The following is a 19,051-nucleotide window of genomic DNA, read 5'->3' as shown; positions in this document are numbered from 1 at the left end:
ACACACACACACACACACACATATATACACAGTAGCTGGCAACGGCACTCGCTGGACTTGGCAGGCATAATGATGCACAGAGGCAAAAGTTTAGCCAATAATGTTTCGGTCTTTGATGACCTTCGTCAGATTGAACAACAAACGTGCTTCTGCTGGAGGATTATAATTATGCTGTGTGTATATGTGTGTATATATGTGTATATATATAGTTTTGTAAGGTCTCCATGGTGATGCGTCTGACGTCTGTGTGCGACTGACGCCGCACGTCGCCCAGCAGTGACGTCAGAGATCCAGACGGAAGGCGCCTCCCGGGACCGGATCACATTGGTGGCGGGGGTATTTAGGTAAGATTTATCTGTATGTTTGTTGTTCAATCTGACGAAGTTCATTAAAGACCGAAACGTTATTGGCTAAACTTTTGCCTCTGTGCATCATTACGTCTGCCAAGTCCAGCGAGTGCCGCCGCCTGGTGCCGCCGCAAAACGCTACTTTTCCCGTTTTTCGTTTAAAAACAACCTCGCTGGGTGCGTACTGCACGCTCCGGCGTCCCCGCCACGTCAATTGATGACGCCAGACGCTGTGAGTCAGCGCCGCATCTCCTACTCCCCGGCCGGCGATAGATGCAGCTCAGAACGTCCGCAGGGCGCCTCCCCCAGCAGTCTTCCAGCCAAGCCATAAGCATACTGACTTCAGACGCCGGCATGCTCGACCATGGAAGTGCCCTGCTCCAAATTTTCAGCGCTGCATCTCTGCTCTAGGCACCCGGATGCTTCTGCCCAGCAGAAACAGGTAACCCTTACTGCACTCGACAGCAGGGTACCTTTCCCCATCTGGCCTCTACCCCAACAACTCTAGGCAGTGGAGAGGGCTAGCAACTCAGGGTAAGCCTGTCCACTACCCTGGAAAGGAAAAAAAGACAATGATACCTATGTAGGAGGAGCTTATATAGGGGCCAGTGTTCTTTTTTTTCTGTTTCCTTTCCAGTATACTACCCTCTGGGACTTAAACCATTAGTGGCTGCCATTGGGAGGTAGAGGAAACCTGAAGTATAATATTTATTTATTTATTTCCAGTTTCTTATACAGCGCAGCAGATTCCGTTGCGCTTTACAATAGTAGATAAAACAAACTGGGTAACAACAGACAGACTTGGAGGTAGGAGGGCCCTGCTGCAAGCTTACAATCTATAGGGATATAGGAGGGAAACACAAGGACAGGCACCAGTAATAGCATAGCAGTCCCACAAAGTAACAAGTCCAGAAGGGAAGCTATATAATACATAAGTGACTCAGAGGGTTATGCGTGTAGAACTTAAATATGATAGGCTTGCCTGAAGAGGTGAGTTTTCAGGGAACACTTGAAAGTTTGGAGGCTAGAGGAGACATTATAACATGTCTAATAACATTATAATAACATTTCATAAAAACGCAGCAATACCTGAAATTTTCTGCTGTTTTTGGCACAACATCTGCAAAAAGCTCCATCTTCATCCGACCAACTTCCTAAAAGAGGAAAAAAACAGTGGTCAACATACCCAAAGGTAAAAAAAAGAAAATGCATTGTGTAATTCTCAGGTTCACTAAATGTAAGAGTCATCAACTACTTTGACTAAAAGTGGAATGAAAAAATAAATAAAACACCTGGATATTGAAAGTAAAGAACTGAGATCTTTTAATTTGTTTGTATAGTGTACTTCTATGTTAATGTAGTATTTGTGAAAAATCCTTTCAATCCATCCCTATTTTTTTTCATCACTCTCAAACTTTACTTTGCACAAACGGGTGAAAAATACATGGAACTGAATATACACTGAAATCACCCATTTTGGGTCATTTCTTTTAGGGGTAATCCTACTTAGAGTGCCTAAAATGGATGTTGCACCTGGATCCTGCATTATGCTCACTGTGTGCGCAAGGGGTTTTTTTGTCTGTAACTTGTCTGTTACTGTACTACCAACATCCTCTGTATGTTGGAGAAAGTGTGCTATATAAATTAAACTTTATTACTCTTTTGCAGTCAAAATTATAAAATAGCACTTTTTTATTTATAAGTCTGGATTCCCTGTGGAACCAGATTAACTAAGTTTATTAAAATAAAATTTTCTGATGTGTCATAATTATATATTCATCAGTGTATACCCACATACAGTGACTGTCCATTTATTGAAATTTTCAGGAACCCAAATGCTTGTATGAACATTGACATATACATGTGGTTAGGCATTAGCTGTGTTTTTATTGTACAATTTCAACACTGGATCAACTTTACACCAGCAGAGTTATCAACGAGTGATATTCATGTTATCAGTTGTTACAGCGAGAAATGGTGCGCTCTCCAATCAGCTCCTGTAATTTTCAAACAAATGAGTTAATAGCTGATTTGATGGAACACCATTTATCATTTGTAACGAGTGATAACAAGAATATAACTCATTGATAAATCTGTCCCACATCTCATAAGGCAGCCTAACAGTCCAAAAGTTAACTATAATCCATACCTCACCAAAGGCGACTAAATTAGTACCTCAGCCACCTAGACCATTAGGGTGCCCTAACGACCACTTTTGTGAACCTCTGATTTACACACACACACTCAAATTAAGCCCAATCAGACATAATAAATAAATATTTCACCAAGGAAAAAAAGATGTATTTTATTTCAAATGTTTATACACTGATTTATATGCCTTACAATGAACCTTACTTTGGGCTGCTGTGCCTACAAGGAGAAAATATACATAAAAAATGTGGTGCATTTCAACACATTCTTCTCATCTTACAAGTATCAACTATCCTCATTACTTGGATTACACACATAATGCTGCTTATGTGGCCTGCATAAAACCAACGCATTGCATAATGTGCATAACTCAAAGTAGAGTCTGTTGTGAGGGGCATCTATTGATGAGTGTGGATTAATAGATAAACATTCAGAAGGTCGACAGGGACAAAAGGCTGACACTTTTTGGTATTCATTTGCATGTTAAACTATATATCACCTAAATTAGAGCAAGCATGTTTTGCTAGCCATGTTTAGGGCACGGTGGTTGGCTCTGCTTTGCTTGCCACAATTTACTGTTATAAATATTTGAATGCATGGATAGTAAATTTTACACAGTGAGAAAACATGGAGAGAAAAAAATCCCTTGTGGGACCATTTTCAAGTCAACCTTTAGTATCTGTCGACCTATCATCCATTACCCCTTATTAATACTAGGTAAAGGGGGTGACTGGCATTACAATTATCCCCAGGAAACTTCATATAGAAAATCAAACTTTTACTTGTGTGCAATTTCAAACTCTTCTCACTGCAAATCTAAAAACTACATTAGCATATTACATGGTCTGTAGTATGTGAGAGGATTACCAACATATTGTGAATAAAACTGTAATCGCTCATCAGCACGGTAGGCAAATTGGGTCACTTATGCAGCACCACTTGTGCATGTTACACCTGACAGCAAATTCAGAGCCACAGCTACTATGTTTTATTATAATATTGTATCTATTTCCATAGCGTCTCGCTCTATGGTCAGACTGGCCCACAGATAGAGACAGGTGAAGTCCCCGACGGACATCACTACCTGGGGACACTTATCCCAACCATGCACTCATAAAGTGCTACTCTATTAGTTGTCAGTTATCGAACATGTGCAGGAAAATGGGCTGATGATGGGTAGCCACAGAACGGGGAGGCAACAGAAGGATCCGCTCCTACCTCTACCTACCCCGCGAGACCTACTATCACAAGCCGGCACTTTTGTAGTGTATGATACAGCACAGAACGACCGAATCTCAGATAACACAGAATTAGGGCTTTACGTTGCAAGTGCTCTTTGTGCTATAACCAATTGATTTAATAGGACCCAATCACCGCTCTGCGTGGCGTGTCTGTAGATACTATAGCATACCGACGAGCTGTACATAAGGACATAGGGAAGCTCTATGTCCGAGCACTGCACATTACCTGTCCCCCGATATTGATATCGAAGAACACGATGGGATTGCTAGCATTAGGCGCCGATACCGCCATGTCTGTCCTGGGCAGAGAGTGAGACGGAAGCGCTGAGAACACTCAAATGTCATTTCCGTCCAAACCCGCACAGTAAGTACGCATGCGCCGTATAGTGCGGGTACAAGTGAAGTGAGTGAAGTTACCAAGGAATCGGCAGTAGGGATGGCAAACGGTGTGGTTTCCATCGATGGTGACAGTGAAAACGACCATCGATTACATCATAATAACATTATACATATATAAATTAATACTGGTACAGGTACTTATGTAGTTTCACTGTACCCGATATATCGTATGCGATATCGGCCGATATATCGATGTGATCCAAAGCGATTGTTGACCTGTTCATAACCCCACTATCCACTACGCATGGAGTTGATTTTATATAGTGTGGCGAGCGCAGTAATTCGCGTCCGCTCGCCACACTATATAAAATCAACTCCATGCGTAGTGGATACTGGGGTTATGAACAGGTCAAAAATCACTTCATATCGCATTGAGATATATATATATATATATATATATATATATATATATATATATATATATATATAGGGAAAGGGGGTCCTGGCACTCATCTTTAAACGTGCAGATACTTGGGGTGCCTTTCAATTTCACAAGGAAGCATGTAACAAATAAGCAGCTGATGGCACTCCCAAGATTGGATAATGACTGCGCGGCGGCAGAAACAAATGAACAAAAGAATCAACACAGGCTTGTGTGTCAACGTTTCGGGCAGAGCCCTTTATCAAGACATGGAAAGCAAGAAACCCGTCGGCTAACAGCCGAGTGAGAGAGCACAGGAGAACGGGGAAGCGGCGGCGATGCTGAAAGCCGGCTGCTGATGTCTGCAGCGAAGTTCTGTTGGGACAATATAATAAAGTTACATTCATGCATAATGTTACAGACTGTATATATTGGGCACAAATGATAGGGCGGGATGTACTAACCTTTGCCGCGGCGGAGTTTGCCATTTTCCGCCGCGGCTTCTTGTTCGCGTATGTAACAATAAAGTTTTGTTGAAAAAAACTCGCATCTTTCTCGTCGCGGGAAATAGCGCGAGAATTGATGCTCGTCACCTCACTCCCATAGAAAAGAGTGTACAGATCGCGGGCTCTTATGTAACAAGAGCATCCGTGAGGGGGCACGTTAATAGTGATATACGCCACCCCAGACTGGCGATAGAGTGTGTAGTAGTGAAACTTAAAGTATATTCCCTAGTTGGTGTTGTGTAAGAGTGTTTTTATATATATATATATATATATATATATTGATATATATATTGATATAAATACATATATATATATATTAATATATATATATATATATTAATATATATATATATATATATAGGGCGAGATATGTAGACATAAATATATATATATATATATAGATATATATATAGAGACATATATTTATATATGTATGTGTGTCTATATATATATATATATATTTATATATATATATATTTGTATCTATCTATCTATCTATCTATATATATATATAGATATATATAGATATATATATATACACATATAGATATTCCTAGCGTGTGTGCCACACTTGAAAGTGAAGTAACTTTGGAGTGCGGCACACATGCTGGGAATATACATTGCACAAGTGCGGGCAACCACATATAGATAGAGAGATATATATATATATATATATATATATATTTTTTTTTAATTACAATAGTTTTGAGGATGTATGTATATATATATATGTATGTATATGTATATATATATATATATATATATATATATGAAGTGGGTTAGCGGCTCAATCCAGATGGCTGGGGTGCAGAGATCGGTTAGGCTGCTGCCTTCCTGTGTGGACCTGGTGAAAGGTCTGCATATGTAGCGGGTGTGGGGGGCGGCGGCACTCGGCGGTAAAGAATAGTGACTCATATATGGATCATATGGCTTTTATTATCAAGGTACCTACTCACTTTTGCCTTGATAAAAAAGTTCAATGTGGCTTTGGAACGTTGGCTCACCTACCCTGTTGTTGAGTCACTATTCTTTACCGCCGAGTGCCGCCGCCCCCCACACCCAAAACATATATATATATATATATATATATATATATATAAATACACACTGAGCAAATTAGCAGCACTCAGCAGTCTTCTGTAAAGCGTTAAGGTGCCCATACATTAGCCGACTTGTCTGAACAGACAAGTCGGACCTAATGTATGGGAGCTCCCCTCCGGCAGCTCCCAGGGAGATTTGGCTCCATCGGATCTGGCCAAAATCGGACCAAAATCGTCTCGTGTATGGGCGCCCTTACAATTCCTTTATTAACACTTTACAGAGGACTCCTGAGTGCCGCTAATTTCCCCAGCATATTGGCCACAGACAGGCCCTTGGAGGGCACCTGGAGCAGGTTAACAGCATTTACACTGCGAGTGGCGGATAACATATGGAGATATATACATATTTACATCTATAAATATCTTTTATAAAATCTGAGGGCGGGATGTATTTATATACATCGCCACTCTTCGCAGCTGAAGCACCGCGATACCAGTGCATATAAACTAACATATGTGGCTGGCATTGCGGTGCCGTGACATAGCCCCCCTGTGATACCAGTACTCTGGTGTGTTTAGGGGGGGGGAGGGCCTCCATCATCTACCAATGGGTGGGATGTATTAATATAAATTGCTGCCCTTTACACCGCAAACTCCGCAATGCCAGAGCACATGTACACTGTGGGTCGCAATTATCATGGATTGTATTTACAATGTGATCTGGGCAGAATATTTTCGGCCAGCATCGCATTGTAAAATGCGATGATATCCCTGTGATGTATCATCCCGGGGACTGCAGGGAAAGGGCTCCGAAAGGAGCCCGTCCCTGCGATACCCTACCCGGAAGGCGAAGGGGTCTGAACATGCGCGCTTATGCGCTGACCCCCTCCTTTCGCACTGCCCAACAGGGCAGTGCAATATGTAGCCATAGGCCACAATGGGCTATCGGCATATCAGAATGGTGATAGCCTAGGGGTGTGAAGCCGGACTGCCCAATGTTGATACATCGGGCAGCTTTGCATCCCCCATAGAAACCTATGGGGGATGCGTTCTGGCGGCGCTGCAGGGGGATAGCTGCAGGGATCGGAGATCTCTGCTGCTGTCCCCCTTTGATACATTACAGGGATACTTATTATTTGCGACTAAACCCCGAAAACGCATGATTTTGGGGATTTTGCCGCAAATAATGTTTGAAAAATGGGCCCCTATACTTTTAGGGCTATTTCTCACAGTCAGGCTCCTGCTAGATGGTGAAATCCCGGATGGGCAAAAGCCATGCCGTACTAATTATTTGTCAATGAACACTAATGTGTCCATTCACATGGGATGGCCACGGCCCAGCTGTCCGGTTGCAGCAAGATCCCACCAATTGAGGGGACGGCTGCCGGGCAGTGGCTAACCCCTCCATTGTAAACTGCTCAGTCTGGCACGTCCTCCTGCCCGTCCAAGATTTCACCATCCGGCAGGAGTCTGTCTGCTTGGAATAAACCCTATTCTGGTTTTGGGGGGGTGGGTCGTCATCTTCTTGCCGCTGGTGTCTCCCCTTTCGGCGGAGTCAGCAAACCAGGCTGTGCCCTGCGCCTCCTCCCTCCCTCTGCAGCCTTGAAGGATGTCTAGCTGCTTCACTAGGGTAAGGAAGGGCTTACCTTCCAAGGGTCCTGGGGGACCTGCAAGAAGGTAAGTCCGAGGGAGGGGGAGAAGGGGGGGTTAGGCAAGGCGACGTGATTGCGGTGGGTGGTGATAGATTCCTTTGGGCTTCTATTTTTGCTTGCTTCAGCTGCCCGTGCGCCCCCCTCCCTTTAGTCCTCCATCAATGGGTCTCCTTCTGTCAACAGGTGTCACAGCTTTGAGGACATCCAGTTGCAGGGTGGTGGAGGAGACGCAGGGAGACGCCGACAGCTTGCAGAAAAGGAAGGACAACACTGCAAACCAAATAACAGGGGTCTCCTTCAGCGCACCACATCGTCAGGTGCATATTTTAGTTTATTAGTGGAAGCTTTGTCAAGACGTGGAGGTGAATGGCAGCTATGTTTATTATTTCTTACTGCCATATATTTATATATAATATAGTCAATACCACAAATAATATTTAGTCAACACCATGTGTTGTTGGATAGTAGGTCTATTAAGCAGTGGAAGCATTTCACCTTTTGGGGGGGATGTATACAAAGGAAAATGTGGTTAAACCCTGTTTTTTCTGCACTTTCCTTTATGTCTAAATTGATACCGCAATGGAGGGTATCAACACCTCTGGGTGGCAATACCCTATAGAATCCTATAGGCTTCCATCGCCGCTCGCTGTCCCCCCTTCTCCCCCTTCCTTGGGCTTACCTTCTTGCAGGTCCTCTGTGACCCAAGTAGGTAAGCCCCCTAGTGAAGCAGCTAGACATCCTTCCGGCTGCAGGGGGAGGGAGGAGGTGCCACAGCGTGAGGGGAGACAACAGCGTTAGGGAGTGTTTGGGAGATTTGGGGGCTCCCCCCAAACACCAGAGCACAGGTATTGTGAGGGGGGCTCCGTCATTGCAGCGAGATGCCAGCCGCATATGTTAGTACATATGCGCTGGCATTGTGGCATTACAACTGCGAAGGTCTACGATGTATATTAATACAACGCCACCATTTGCTGCCCTTCTCAGGGTGACGGCTGTGATGGCAGCGCATTTGTGGCAACAAACCTCTGTCATGGCGGTGTGTTTATGGAGACCTACCACGGTACCAGTACTGTGGTGTGCAGGGGGGTTCATGCAACCTACTTGCCGCTGGTGTCTCCCCTCATCCCCTCACACCAGGGACAAATAAGCAGGCTGTGTCCGATGCTTCCTCCTTTCCCCTGCAGCTGAAAGGATGGTCTGGCTGCCTCACTGGAATTAGGAGGGAGTCTACCTTCCAGGGTCGAGGTGGACCATGGAGGAAGGTAAAGGGGGGGGGGGTGTTTGTCTAAGGCTGCGGGTTTGCGTCAGAGATGATGGAAATAAGGCCATTGGATTCTATATGGATCCGTAACCTGTATAGGATATCTCCAACTATGTTGCAGTGTATATTTTGTTACATTTGAAAATGTACTTAAACTGGGCTTTTACCATTTTCAGTTTATTACATCTTGCTCTTGGCATTTAGATATTAGAAAAATAGCAATTATGTATTGTTAAATTTAAAATGGACCTATTTTTCAACCAATATTTGCAGCTAAATGTGAATTTATAGTATATATCTCTTTAAACAACAAATAAATTTACAAGGGCTCAATAAACACTTGTGGCATTATTGAACACAATTCAAATTTTATTTCAGGTAATGTTTGGCTGAGAAAGGGAGCGCTCTCAAACTTACAACGACCTTGCCATTCATTGGCTGGGTGCGCTCTCTCCTGCAGCCAATCAGTGGCCGGACCTGGATTTGGATTGTGTTGTACAATTGTGTTGTAGACTTTTGCAATACTTATCGAGTTGCAGTGACCCTGCACTCCAGTCTAAACTTGGGTGGTTGTCCATGTAGCAGGTCAAAAAAGCCGACTCAGAAGTCAATTGTGGGTCATCACATCGGAACTGCGGACACCCATTTACTATGCGTTTTTTGGAGAAATTTTGCACAGAAACTGAGGATTTGTCCAAAATTGGACCAAAAGTGCATATTGTGAAGTGCACCTTCGGGGAAGGTGTATTACCTTTCAAGGTCAATGCATTCCATTCAGGATGATAAAGAAGACAGATCGATGGGCCATTGATGGGTTTTGATAAAGGCGTGATGATTTATGTCTCATATGCAGTAGCTGATTTTGGCCCTATTTGAGAAAATTTGGAAGAATCAACTCAAAATAGGATAAAAATCGACTTGTGTATGGGCGCCCTCACATTGGATCCTCGGTCCCATGCTCATCATATCTTTGTAGGGTAGTCAGACCTGTTGCACATCCAACAACATAACTTTGAAAGGCATTGCAGAGTCCATGTGGCACCTTAAAAACTATTCTGGTCAGCGGCTTAAGTGTTTAAAACAATTGAAATCATAGCCTGGCCGCTGGTTGGTTGAGGGAGAGGGTGCTCCCAGATAATCAGCAGCAAGGTTGCTGTTTGGTTTAGAATGCTCACTTTCCTAGCCAATTAGCGAATGACATTTCTATTTATTTGTGCTGAACATTGCTGCCGCTGTCCATCGCAGTGTTTCTGGAGAACCCCGTACCATGCACCCCAGAGACCATAGGCAAGACCACGCACCAGCTGCAGCACCCCAGGATTTAACATGGGCTGAATAGGTTGAGATTTATCCCATGAAAAAACTTGTTTATTAATTGCCACATCTCCATGGGAGCAGCTGGGGTAGCTCTCATACATTATCCAACTTTTTGGAAAAGTCAACTCCCACCTAATGTATATGAACCTTTTTGAAAAGAAGTTTTGTTACAACAATGGGCTACTGTATGGTAAAATGTATTGATAACATATAATGGGTGAGAAAAATCAAGCTTATAATACTCCTACAATTTCTTTTTTTTCGGTTGTCATTACAGAAAAAGCAACTTTGCTGGGGATGTGGTGTTGATGTATATGGGAATTTCAATTAAATCTACTCAATTACTTTATATCTAAGTTTTCTTTAAATTTTTAGTTATCTAAGATCATATTTGATTAAGGTAATTTATTATGGTGTTTTTACATGCATGTCATTTCTATCATATAGATGGATTTTACATTGAAAATCCTGCATCTTGTTTTAAGAATATTTATGGCTAGGAATCAGACAAAAACAATTAAACAGTATTTTAAAAAAAGAAATAACCCAAGGTATCTAAAGCGACGTCAAAGAATATTCAAACAAAGAAGAACTCTACTTGGAAGACGTGAATCGTCAATAATGAAATTATATCGATTGCCAAGTGTAGCCATTCTAGAATTGTACAATAAAATACGGAAAGACATAGACCCAAAAACCAAAAGAAGCTTTGCAATTACCGGTTTATCCAAATTACTCGCAACTCTACATTTTTTAGCCACTGGATCGATACAAAGTACAGTTTCAGAAGTTGGAGGTATTAGCCAGTCAACATTTAGTCGCTTTTTTGACAAAGTTCTATCTGCTATCCTAAAGCACACATCTGATTATATCTCTTTCCCTAACACTGCTGAAGATTGGATTAATCTTAAGCAAGGATTCTACAAAATAGGCAAGTTTCCTAACGTTGTAGGTGCATTAGATTGCACACACATTCAGTTTTGTCCATCTCATGATTTAGAAGAGGCGTCTAGGAATAGAAAAAATTTTCATTCGATGAATTTTCAAGCAGTATGCGATTCTAGCACCAAATTTTTAAATGTATACGCTGCATTCCCAGGATCAGCACACGACTCTCATATTTTAAAAAATTCAAATTTGTTTTTAAAATTTGAAAATGAGGATTTTCCTGATGGGTGGCTACTTGGTGAGTTTACAGTACTCAGAAAGTATATATTTAATTGATGTCCGATTTTGAGTTTGTAAATTTTTAAATAAGATAAAATTGTACAACAAGTTGACCTGTGACTTAAAAAACTTACAATTTAAATATTTGAGATTGACTACCATAATTGAAAACTTTATAAAAATATATCTACATTACTTTTAAATAAGTTGAAAATTTTACATAGATTTTTTTTTCATAAAATAATTTTTAAATGAAATATTTATGAAATAGTAGTAATCTTATTGGGCTTATTTACAAATATATACAAAACAAATAAAATTTGATGCAATATGATTATTACCACCCCCTGGCCAACACATCTAATCATGGTATATATTGTTAGATCCATGAACAATATTATAATATATTTTGCGTTATGAAAGATAAGAGGCCTCTATATGATGTCATCATCTACATATGGGCATACCCTACGTTACTATTTCATTTTTGATGATTTTGGTTATTACTTTAAATAATCTGGTACTGGTGTCCTAGAACGGCGGCAATCGCGGGTAGGTTGCATAAATTATTTTATAGTATGTGACTGACCGATTTTCTGTATTTTACAAGGTTTTTTGTGGGTGTTTATCAAAAAAAAAAAATCGCCGGAATTGCGGGAGTCGCGACCGTTAATAACGGCCTGCGATCGTGCGAGTTCGCCGATTCCTGCGTTTTTCAAATAGGAAACAATGGGTTTTTAACTTTATTTAATCAAACTATGCCTGTAATATGTCAAATTATTCGCCTGTACCCCCCACATAAGGATAAATGTCCCACCTGTCCCCCCCATGTCTCCCTTCAGTGTCAACGCCACCCCCATTATCCACGTGGACCCGAAGCGTAGGAGCATAGCAAGCCCACGAGGAACGCCAGTACGCCTCTTACGAATAATTTCATGAGGCCACTATCCACGTTGGCATGGAGTTGAGAATATAAAGTGTGGCGAGCGCACCGAGGCACCAAAGGTAGGTGAGCATAGCGAGCCCCGCAAGGGGAGACAGACACATGTGAAGCCTGCAAGGGGACGCGCATACCTGTGAAGGTGTCCGCGTGCGCTCGCCACGCTTCAGGCTCAGTGGGTCGCTGCGCTCGCCACACTTTATATTCTCAACTTCACGCCAACGTTGATAGTGGCCTCATAAAATTATTTGTAGAACACGTACCGCCGCCTCTCGCAGGCTCTCTGCTCTCGTACGCTCCGGTAACACGTGGATACTGGGGGTGGCGTTGACAATGAAGGGAGACATGGGGGGGACAGGGGAGACATTTATCCTTTTTTGTGGGGTACATGCGATTAATTTGACATATTACATACATACTTTGATAAAAAAAAGTTACAAACCCATTGTTTCCTATGGGTCGCGACCAATGTTACATGCGTTCCCATTAATTCCTATGGAGATATCGCTGCTTGCGACCAGACCAATATCTCCTTAGAAATGAATGGGAACTCATTTAACATTGATTCCAATGGGGGAATCGCTGGGTTGCCGCGGCAATTTCGAACGCGTCTCGGCCCATTAGTTATGGGCCAGACGCGACCAACTTCATTTTTAACACACGACGGCACAAGATTTGGTACTTGTGAGTTATCTGGACGCCCGATTTTTTGATTGTATGCCTTAAGTTAAGGCATACAATCAGATGCGATGCGATGCGATATCGCATCGCATCGCATCGCATGCGATATCGGATGCGATGACCCGATTTTTCCATAGGAATCAATGTTAAAATGATTCCTATGGAAAAAGGGGTCCTTTTCATACCCCTACTATCCAAGTGGGCATGGAGTTGGATATAAACCTGTGGCGAGCGTAGCGAGCCACCGAGCCCGAAGCGTGGCGAGCGAAGCGAGCCCCGCGAGGGGACGGTATTCCGTGTCCCCTCGCGGGGCTCGCTACGCTCGCCACGCTTCGGGCTCGGTGGCTCGCTACGCTCGCCACAGGTTTATATCCAACTCCATGCCCACTTGGATAGTAGGGGTATGAAAAGGACCCCTTTTTCCCATTGAATTCCATGTTAAAATGGACTCAGTCCATTTTAACATTGATTCCTATGGAAAAATCGGGTCATCGCATCGCATCGCATCGCATCGCATCCGATGGTCGCATGCGATGCGATGCGATGTGCCCGATCCGACCCGATTTTCAAATCGGGCGTCCGGATAACTCACATGTACCCAAGATTTTATTTGTAGCCGCCGTTTTAGGAAAAATGTACCAATAGACTTATTAATCTCATGAATTAATGTACTACTGTAACAGAGTAATTATAGTATCTCAAGTTGTTTTGTATTGCAAATTATGAGTGGAAATTTTCTAACATTTACATTTGACAGGTGATTCCGGATACGGTTGCCGTCCTTGGTTACTAACCCCTGTTTCACACCCTAAAGGGATAGCGGGAAAAAAATACAACAAATCACATGCATTAACACGAGGAGTTATTGAACGGGCTTTTGGAATTTTAAAAAGTAGATTCCGTTGTTTATCGAAAACTGGCGGTTCTCTAATGTATTCAGCTGACAAAATTTGCCGAATGTTTACTGTGTGCTGCATTTTACACAATATCTGCTTGAAATTTAATGTAAATGTCAAAGAGTGGAAATTACAACCAGAGGATGATTGCTCCTTTAGGCCTACTGTAAATAAACTTGTAACTGCAAAGGGCAAAGTTATTCGTTCAAAGCTGATTTCTGACATATTTAACTAAATGTTACAAAATTTTCAAGAACTATATGTTATATGTTGCAAATTTCAACCTCCACTTACCATTGTTTAATCTGTTGTGAAACTATAAATAAATAATTCAATACAAATATAACCAAAATTCCAACATTTATTCAATTTTTATTGAATATTTAACATTTACTAATATTTAGTTTTATTTGAAGTTTTCTCACTGTATTAATAATGAACATACATTTTAAAAAATATGGTACTTTTACAATATCACAGCTTCCACGATATTGATTGGATACCAAACGCATATGGTCGCATCACATGCAATCACATTGGATGTGATTTCTCACTGAAATGCATGTGAATAATAATAAATGCTATCTAATGCCATTTTTCATTGAGAGTCACCCCCACTATTAACGACAAAGCAAAGCGTGGCGACCACAGCCAGGCCACGATGGGCCATGTTACATGTCATACGACCTTTACATGCCCCCACTATCGACGTCAGCGTGGAGTTGAGAATATAATGTGAGGCGAGCGCAGTGAGATATCGCGCCAAAAGCGTGAGGATACCTGTACAGATAACCGCGTAGCCTTGCGGGCTTCACAGGTGTCCTCAACAACTCTCGCTACGCTCGCAACACTTTGGGCCTAGAAAACTGTGTGTGATCGCCACGCTTGGAGCTCGGTGCCTCACTGTGTTGGCCACACTATATTCTCAACTTCACGCCAACATTGATAGTGGGGGTAAGAATTGGTCGTACGACGCGTACCGCAGTGGTCGCAATGCTTCGGATTGTCGTTGAAAATGTGGGTGGCTTCCTATGAAATATGACATTTGGTGGCATTCAAACATGACTACATGCATTTGGATGCTTTACTGTGCAAAATCACATCCAATCGCATGTAACCAAATGCATGTTATTGAATGTGATTTTCTCAAAGACATGACTAACAAATAACCAAATCTCATCCCAACACATGTCATCTCATGCCAGTAAAAAAGGAATGGGATGGCATGCGATGGGAGCCGTGATAAACAAGAGGTACCAAAAATATTAATACATTTTAACATCAATGTAATGTGAAAATATACCTAACAAACATAGAAACATCTGCAGTTTCAATAAAGAAGCACTTCTTGAAACTTCTTAAAAATATATCTGTCATCAGCTTTGTATGCAATATATTTGACCTCAATATATGTGTACAAATCTATTCATAAAAAAAATGATACTTAAAAAAACAAAAAATGAAATAATGAGAATAACCAGTACAAGTTTGAAGGTAAGGCTTACACAACTGTACTTACAATATAGTTACTGAACACGCTAAACTAGAAATATAGCTATGCATTCAATAGTCCATTGCATATGTATTTAAAGCAATTGTCTTTTAAAAACTTTGAAATGCACTGTATGGCAATTTGTTTGGAAACGAAGTACATCTCTTATAAAAACATATATTATTTGTATTGGTAAGCAACAATATTACATTACATAATTAAAGAAAACATTTATTCCATTAAAAAATGTAATGCACATCAGCACCAACCTAATACTTCTTTAAGAATTATGACAATTACATTTTGTCTGCTTTATATGCTAGTGTTCATTCTAGCACCCGCCATAATTTAAGACCCCTGCAGTTCCTCCTCCTTGCCTGGGGTGTCACTGTCTGCTGTGGTGTTTCTAGCACAGGTCTGGGTTGCATATCCGTGCTGATAAACAGCCCCCACTGCTAGAGGCACTACAGCAGATAGCGACACCCCAGGCAGGGAGGAGGAACTGCTTTGGTTTTCAAATACAGCGGGTGCTAGAATGAACACTATATGCAACTCCATGCATAACAGAAAAAAAAGGGTACAAAGTGGTAAAATCCATCAATGCAATATTTCATCACAACCCAGTAGATAATACATTTTTTAAATTAAAATTTAAAAACACTGGGTTCTGATAAAATATTGTATTGAATTTGTTTAACACATTGAACCCATTTTTTTTTACATAATGTTTAATTTTTTTTTTTATTTTAATTTGTTTCTAATATATATTTCTTTAATACATATGCAATAGACCATGTGATAGCAATCACAATGTAAAAATTAAGATTACACTTGAAAGCATTCCTTTAAAATAAAAGTATATAAATGCACTATTCGTAAAACAATGTAACGGGAACAGTTTCGCGGTGGCAATATACCATGAAAATGTTGCAAAAACATACAAGTAATATAAGGCATTTGAAAGCTAAATAACAATGAATATTTTTTGCATTTATTTATTAATTGCCAAGAGATTTTTTGATCTATTGAAGTTATATATAAAATTTTTGTACTAGTGCAGATTCTGCGTGCCCAATGTAGACATTGCATGGCAATACTTTAGGGCTGCAATGTCCTGGACCCCATTTTTCAAAAGGAATCATAGTTACCATGGACAAAGTCCATTTTTACGTAGGATTCAATAAGAAACAAGCATCATTATCATTTTGCTACTATCTACCTAATCATGGAGTTGGATATATACCTGTGCCAAGCGTAGCGAGTCACCGAGCCCAATGTGTTACAAGCAATGCGAGGGCTGCAAAGGGATGCAGAGTTACTTTTAGAATGAACCTGCGTCCTCTTGTGGTGATCGCTTTGTTCGTCACGCTTTGCACACGGTGGCTCAGTATACTCGCCACAGGTTTATAACAAACTCCATGTGATAGTGGGGAAAAGATAGGGACCCTTTTTTCATATTAATATATGTAAAAATGCCATATGCCCATTTTAACATTGAATCCTTTTGGAAAATCTGGTCCTTTGTATCACATCGCATCACATGTCATTACGTTGCTTGCAATGCAATTTTTATATTGGGCGAGCTGAATCTACACAATTACCAAAATTTCATCAACATGCAAGGCGGCCTACGCGATTAGATTTAAACCGTTCTTCAATATAATATCCAACCAAGGGTCATTGATATGGTAAAAGGACCCTATCATATGTAAAGGCAACCACTATATATATTTGAAACCAACTCTATCCACATCCATCATATGCGTGCGCGCACAGTAAGTCCTCAAGGAGCAATGGTACCCGTGCTCCAATCTAATCTCATCACCACTATCCACGCTGCCATTACAATGATTATATAAATTGTGTGTAGCGCTGCAAGCCACAGAACTTTAAATTTGGCTAACATTATTAGCTGCCAGAGGGAACAAGGAGACCTTTAAAACCCTTGAGGTAACGCAGATAGATTTGAAAGTACGAGCGTACCCTTGGGTGGCTCAATGCGCTAGTTAAATTGTAGCCTCGGTGTCATGTTGACCTTTCCTAACCATATAAATTGAACTCTTAATTTTGCGTGTTGGATGAGGTTGTAAAAAGTTCGGATGTAAGTAAACCACCACTCCTTCAAGAGTTACTACGCGTGCACGGTTTTGGTGAAACGTTGATAGGGGAGGCGGTACATTAAGAAGTTGGATTTAACAATTTTAACGAATATTGCAGCATATATACGACCCTTTGCTATATATATAATATTTGAAAAATTAGTATTGAAAACATCGCAAAACATGACATTTTCAATGGTATTTAACATTACAATGCGTAACACTTATAAATGTCAAAATCTGAGTAAGCAATAAAATATCATATGTAACTACAAAGGGGCAGATGTATCAAGCTTTACCAAGAGATAAATGCAAGGGAAGATAAGGAGAGATAAACGCCCAGCCAATCACCTGCTAACTGTCATACCACAGGCTGTGTCTGAAAAAAGTCAGTAAGGTGTTGATTGGCTGGATGTTTATTTCTCCTTATCACCTTTGTATTTATCTCTTGTTAAACCTTGATACATCTGCCGCAAAGTCACATGCATCTTTATGGGTAAAATAACTTGCACAATGCAACCTCAAAAGCAACAAATTCAATATAGACTAAATTTGAAAGAACTATTCAGCAAACATGGGGATAGGATTCAAATTAGTATTTGAACTTGAAATGTCTACTTATATTTCAACGTCTTCTAACCACTTAGGCCTTTTAAATTGCCTTTTAGGACGGTTAGATGTATTATCTTTTGGCGAACTGGATTGCCCATCTTCATTATTTTTAGGAGGAGCACAAGGCTGATTCACATTAATTTGCTCATTTATGTTATCAACATGAGTTTCAAGGAGATAATCCAGCTTTTTAAATTTGTATTGCACAAGTTGCTTTTGCATGTCTTTAATTGCACATATATTGATACAAATGTGATCAAATGTTTCAGCTAATGATTTGAATGTGGCAGCGATTTCTGTGGTGAAGTTATTGAAATCTGCACGAAATTCTTTCATCTCCTGAATTAAGCTAATGGTGTCATTACTCTGATGTTTTAAATGAACATCCACTGCTGAATTTATAATTTCTGATATTTCAATGGATGAATCGATGATGGAATTTTTTGCAGATTTCTTAGTACCCTCACCTTTCCGTCCAGAAGTACACATTATAGATTCAACACTTGAGCTGTCATCATTTATTGACAATATCACATTTTGTTGATTGTCGCATGGATCATTGTTCATGGAAATGGATAATGTTTCAGATTGTTCTGAATCCTCATCGCATATTATCCGGTTTGACTTGATTTTTCTTTTTTTCTTGTTCTCTGAAAAAATAACAAAAATGGAAATTATTTAAAAAAAAAAAAAAAAAATAGTGATATTATAAAAAAATGTCAAAAGAAAACAGTTATACATGTATAACTTTTAAAAATACATTTTGAGATTTCAAAAAGGATTGCAAACTGCAATAAACTAAATCTGTAAATTTTTATAGACCTTCCCTATCCAGTGTACTTTTTTCCAACATAAAATACTTAACCTATTTTTTGAAGCTCAAAAACAT

At 40.5% G+C, this 19,051-nt stretch overlaps 2 protein-coding genes across 8 annotated transcripts in view; both read right to left on the bottom strand.

Annotated features, from left to right (window-relative positions):
* Nucleotides 1-4,092, bottom strand: part of PPIH (peptidylprolyl isomerase H) — a 147,435-nt gene extending 143,343 nt beyond the window's left edge. Inside the window, exons 1-2 of one of the 2 annotated variants that reach the window (XM_083162775.1) lie at nt 3,966-4,092; nt 1,437-1,501 (exon numbers count right to left, since the gene is read on the bottom strand). In XM_083162775.1, coding sequence (XP_083018901.1) covers nt 1,437-1,501; nt 3,966-4,031 — 131 coding nt within the window. In that variant the 5' untranslated portion in view covers nt 4,032-4,092. Of the gene's footprint in view, nt 1-1,436; nt 1,502-3,726; nt 3,869-3,965 lie in introns of those variants that run through there. The other variant, XM_083162776.1, reaches the window with a different exon arrangement.
* A 10,252-nt stretch (nt 4,093-14,344) lies between these two features.
* LOC146042655 (uncharacterized) overlaps nt 14,345-19,051 on the bottom strand; it is a 47,887-nt gene continuing 43,180 nt past the window's right edge. For all 6 annotated transcript variants that reach the window (XM_083162773.1, XM_083162774.1, XM_083162769.1 and 3 more), the window contains exon 6: nt 14,345-18,812. In XM_083162773.1, coding sequence (XP_083018899.1) covers nt 18,169-18,812 — 644 coding nt within the window. In that variant the 3' untranslated portion in view covers nt 14,345-18,168. The remainder of the gene's footprint in view (nt 18,813-19,051) is intronic.

Source organism: Crinia signifera, chromosome 19 (genome assembly GCF_055691185.1).
Source record: "Crinia signifera chromosome 19, ASM5569118v1, whole genome shotgun sequence".
In the NCBI taxonomy this organism is placed as follows: Eukaryota; Metazoa; Chordata; class Amphibia; order Anura; family Myobatrachidae; genus Crinia; species Crinia signifera.
Note: the sequence above shows the minus strand (reverse complement) of the source record. Positions and strands in the feature narration are given on the sequence as shown.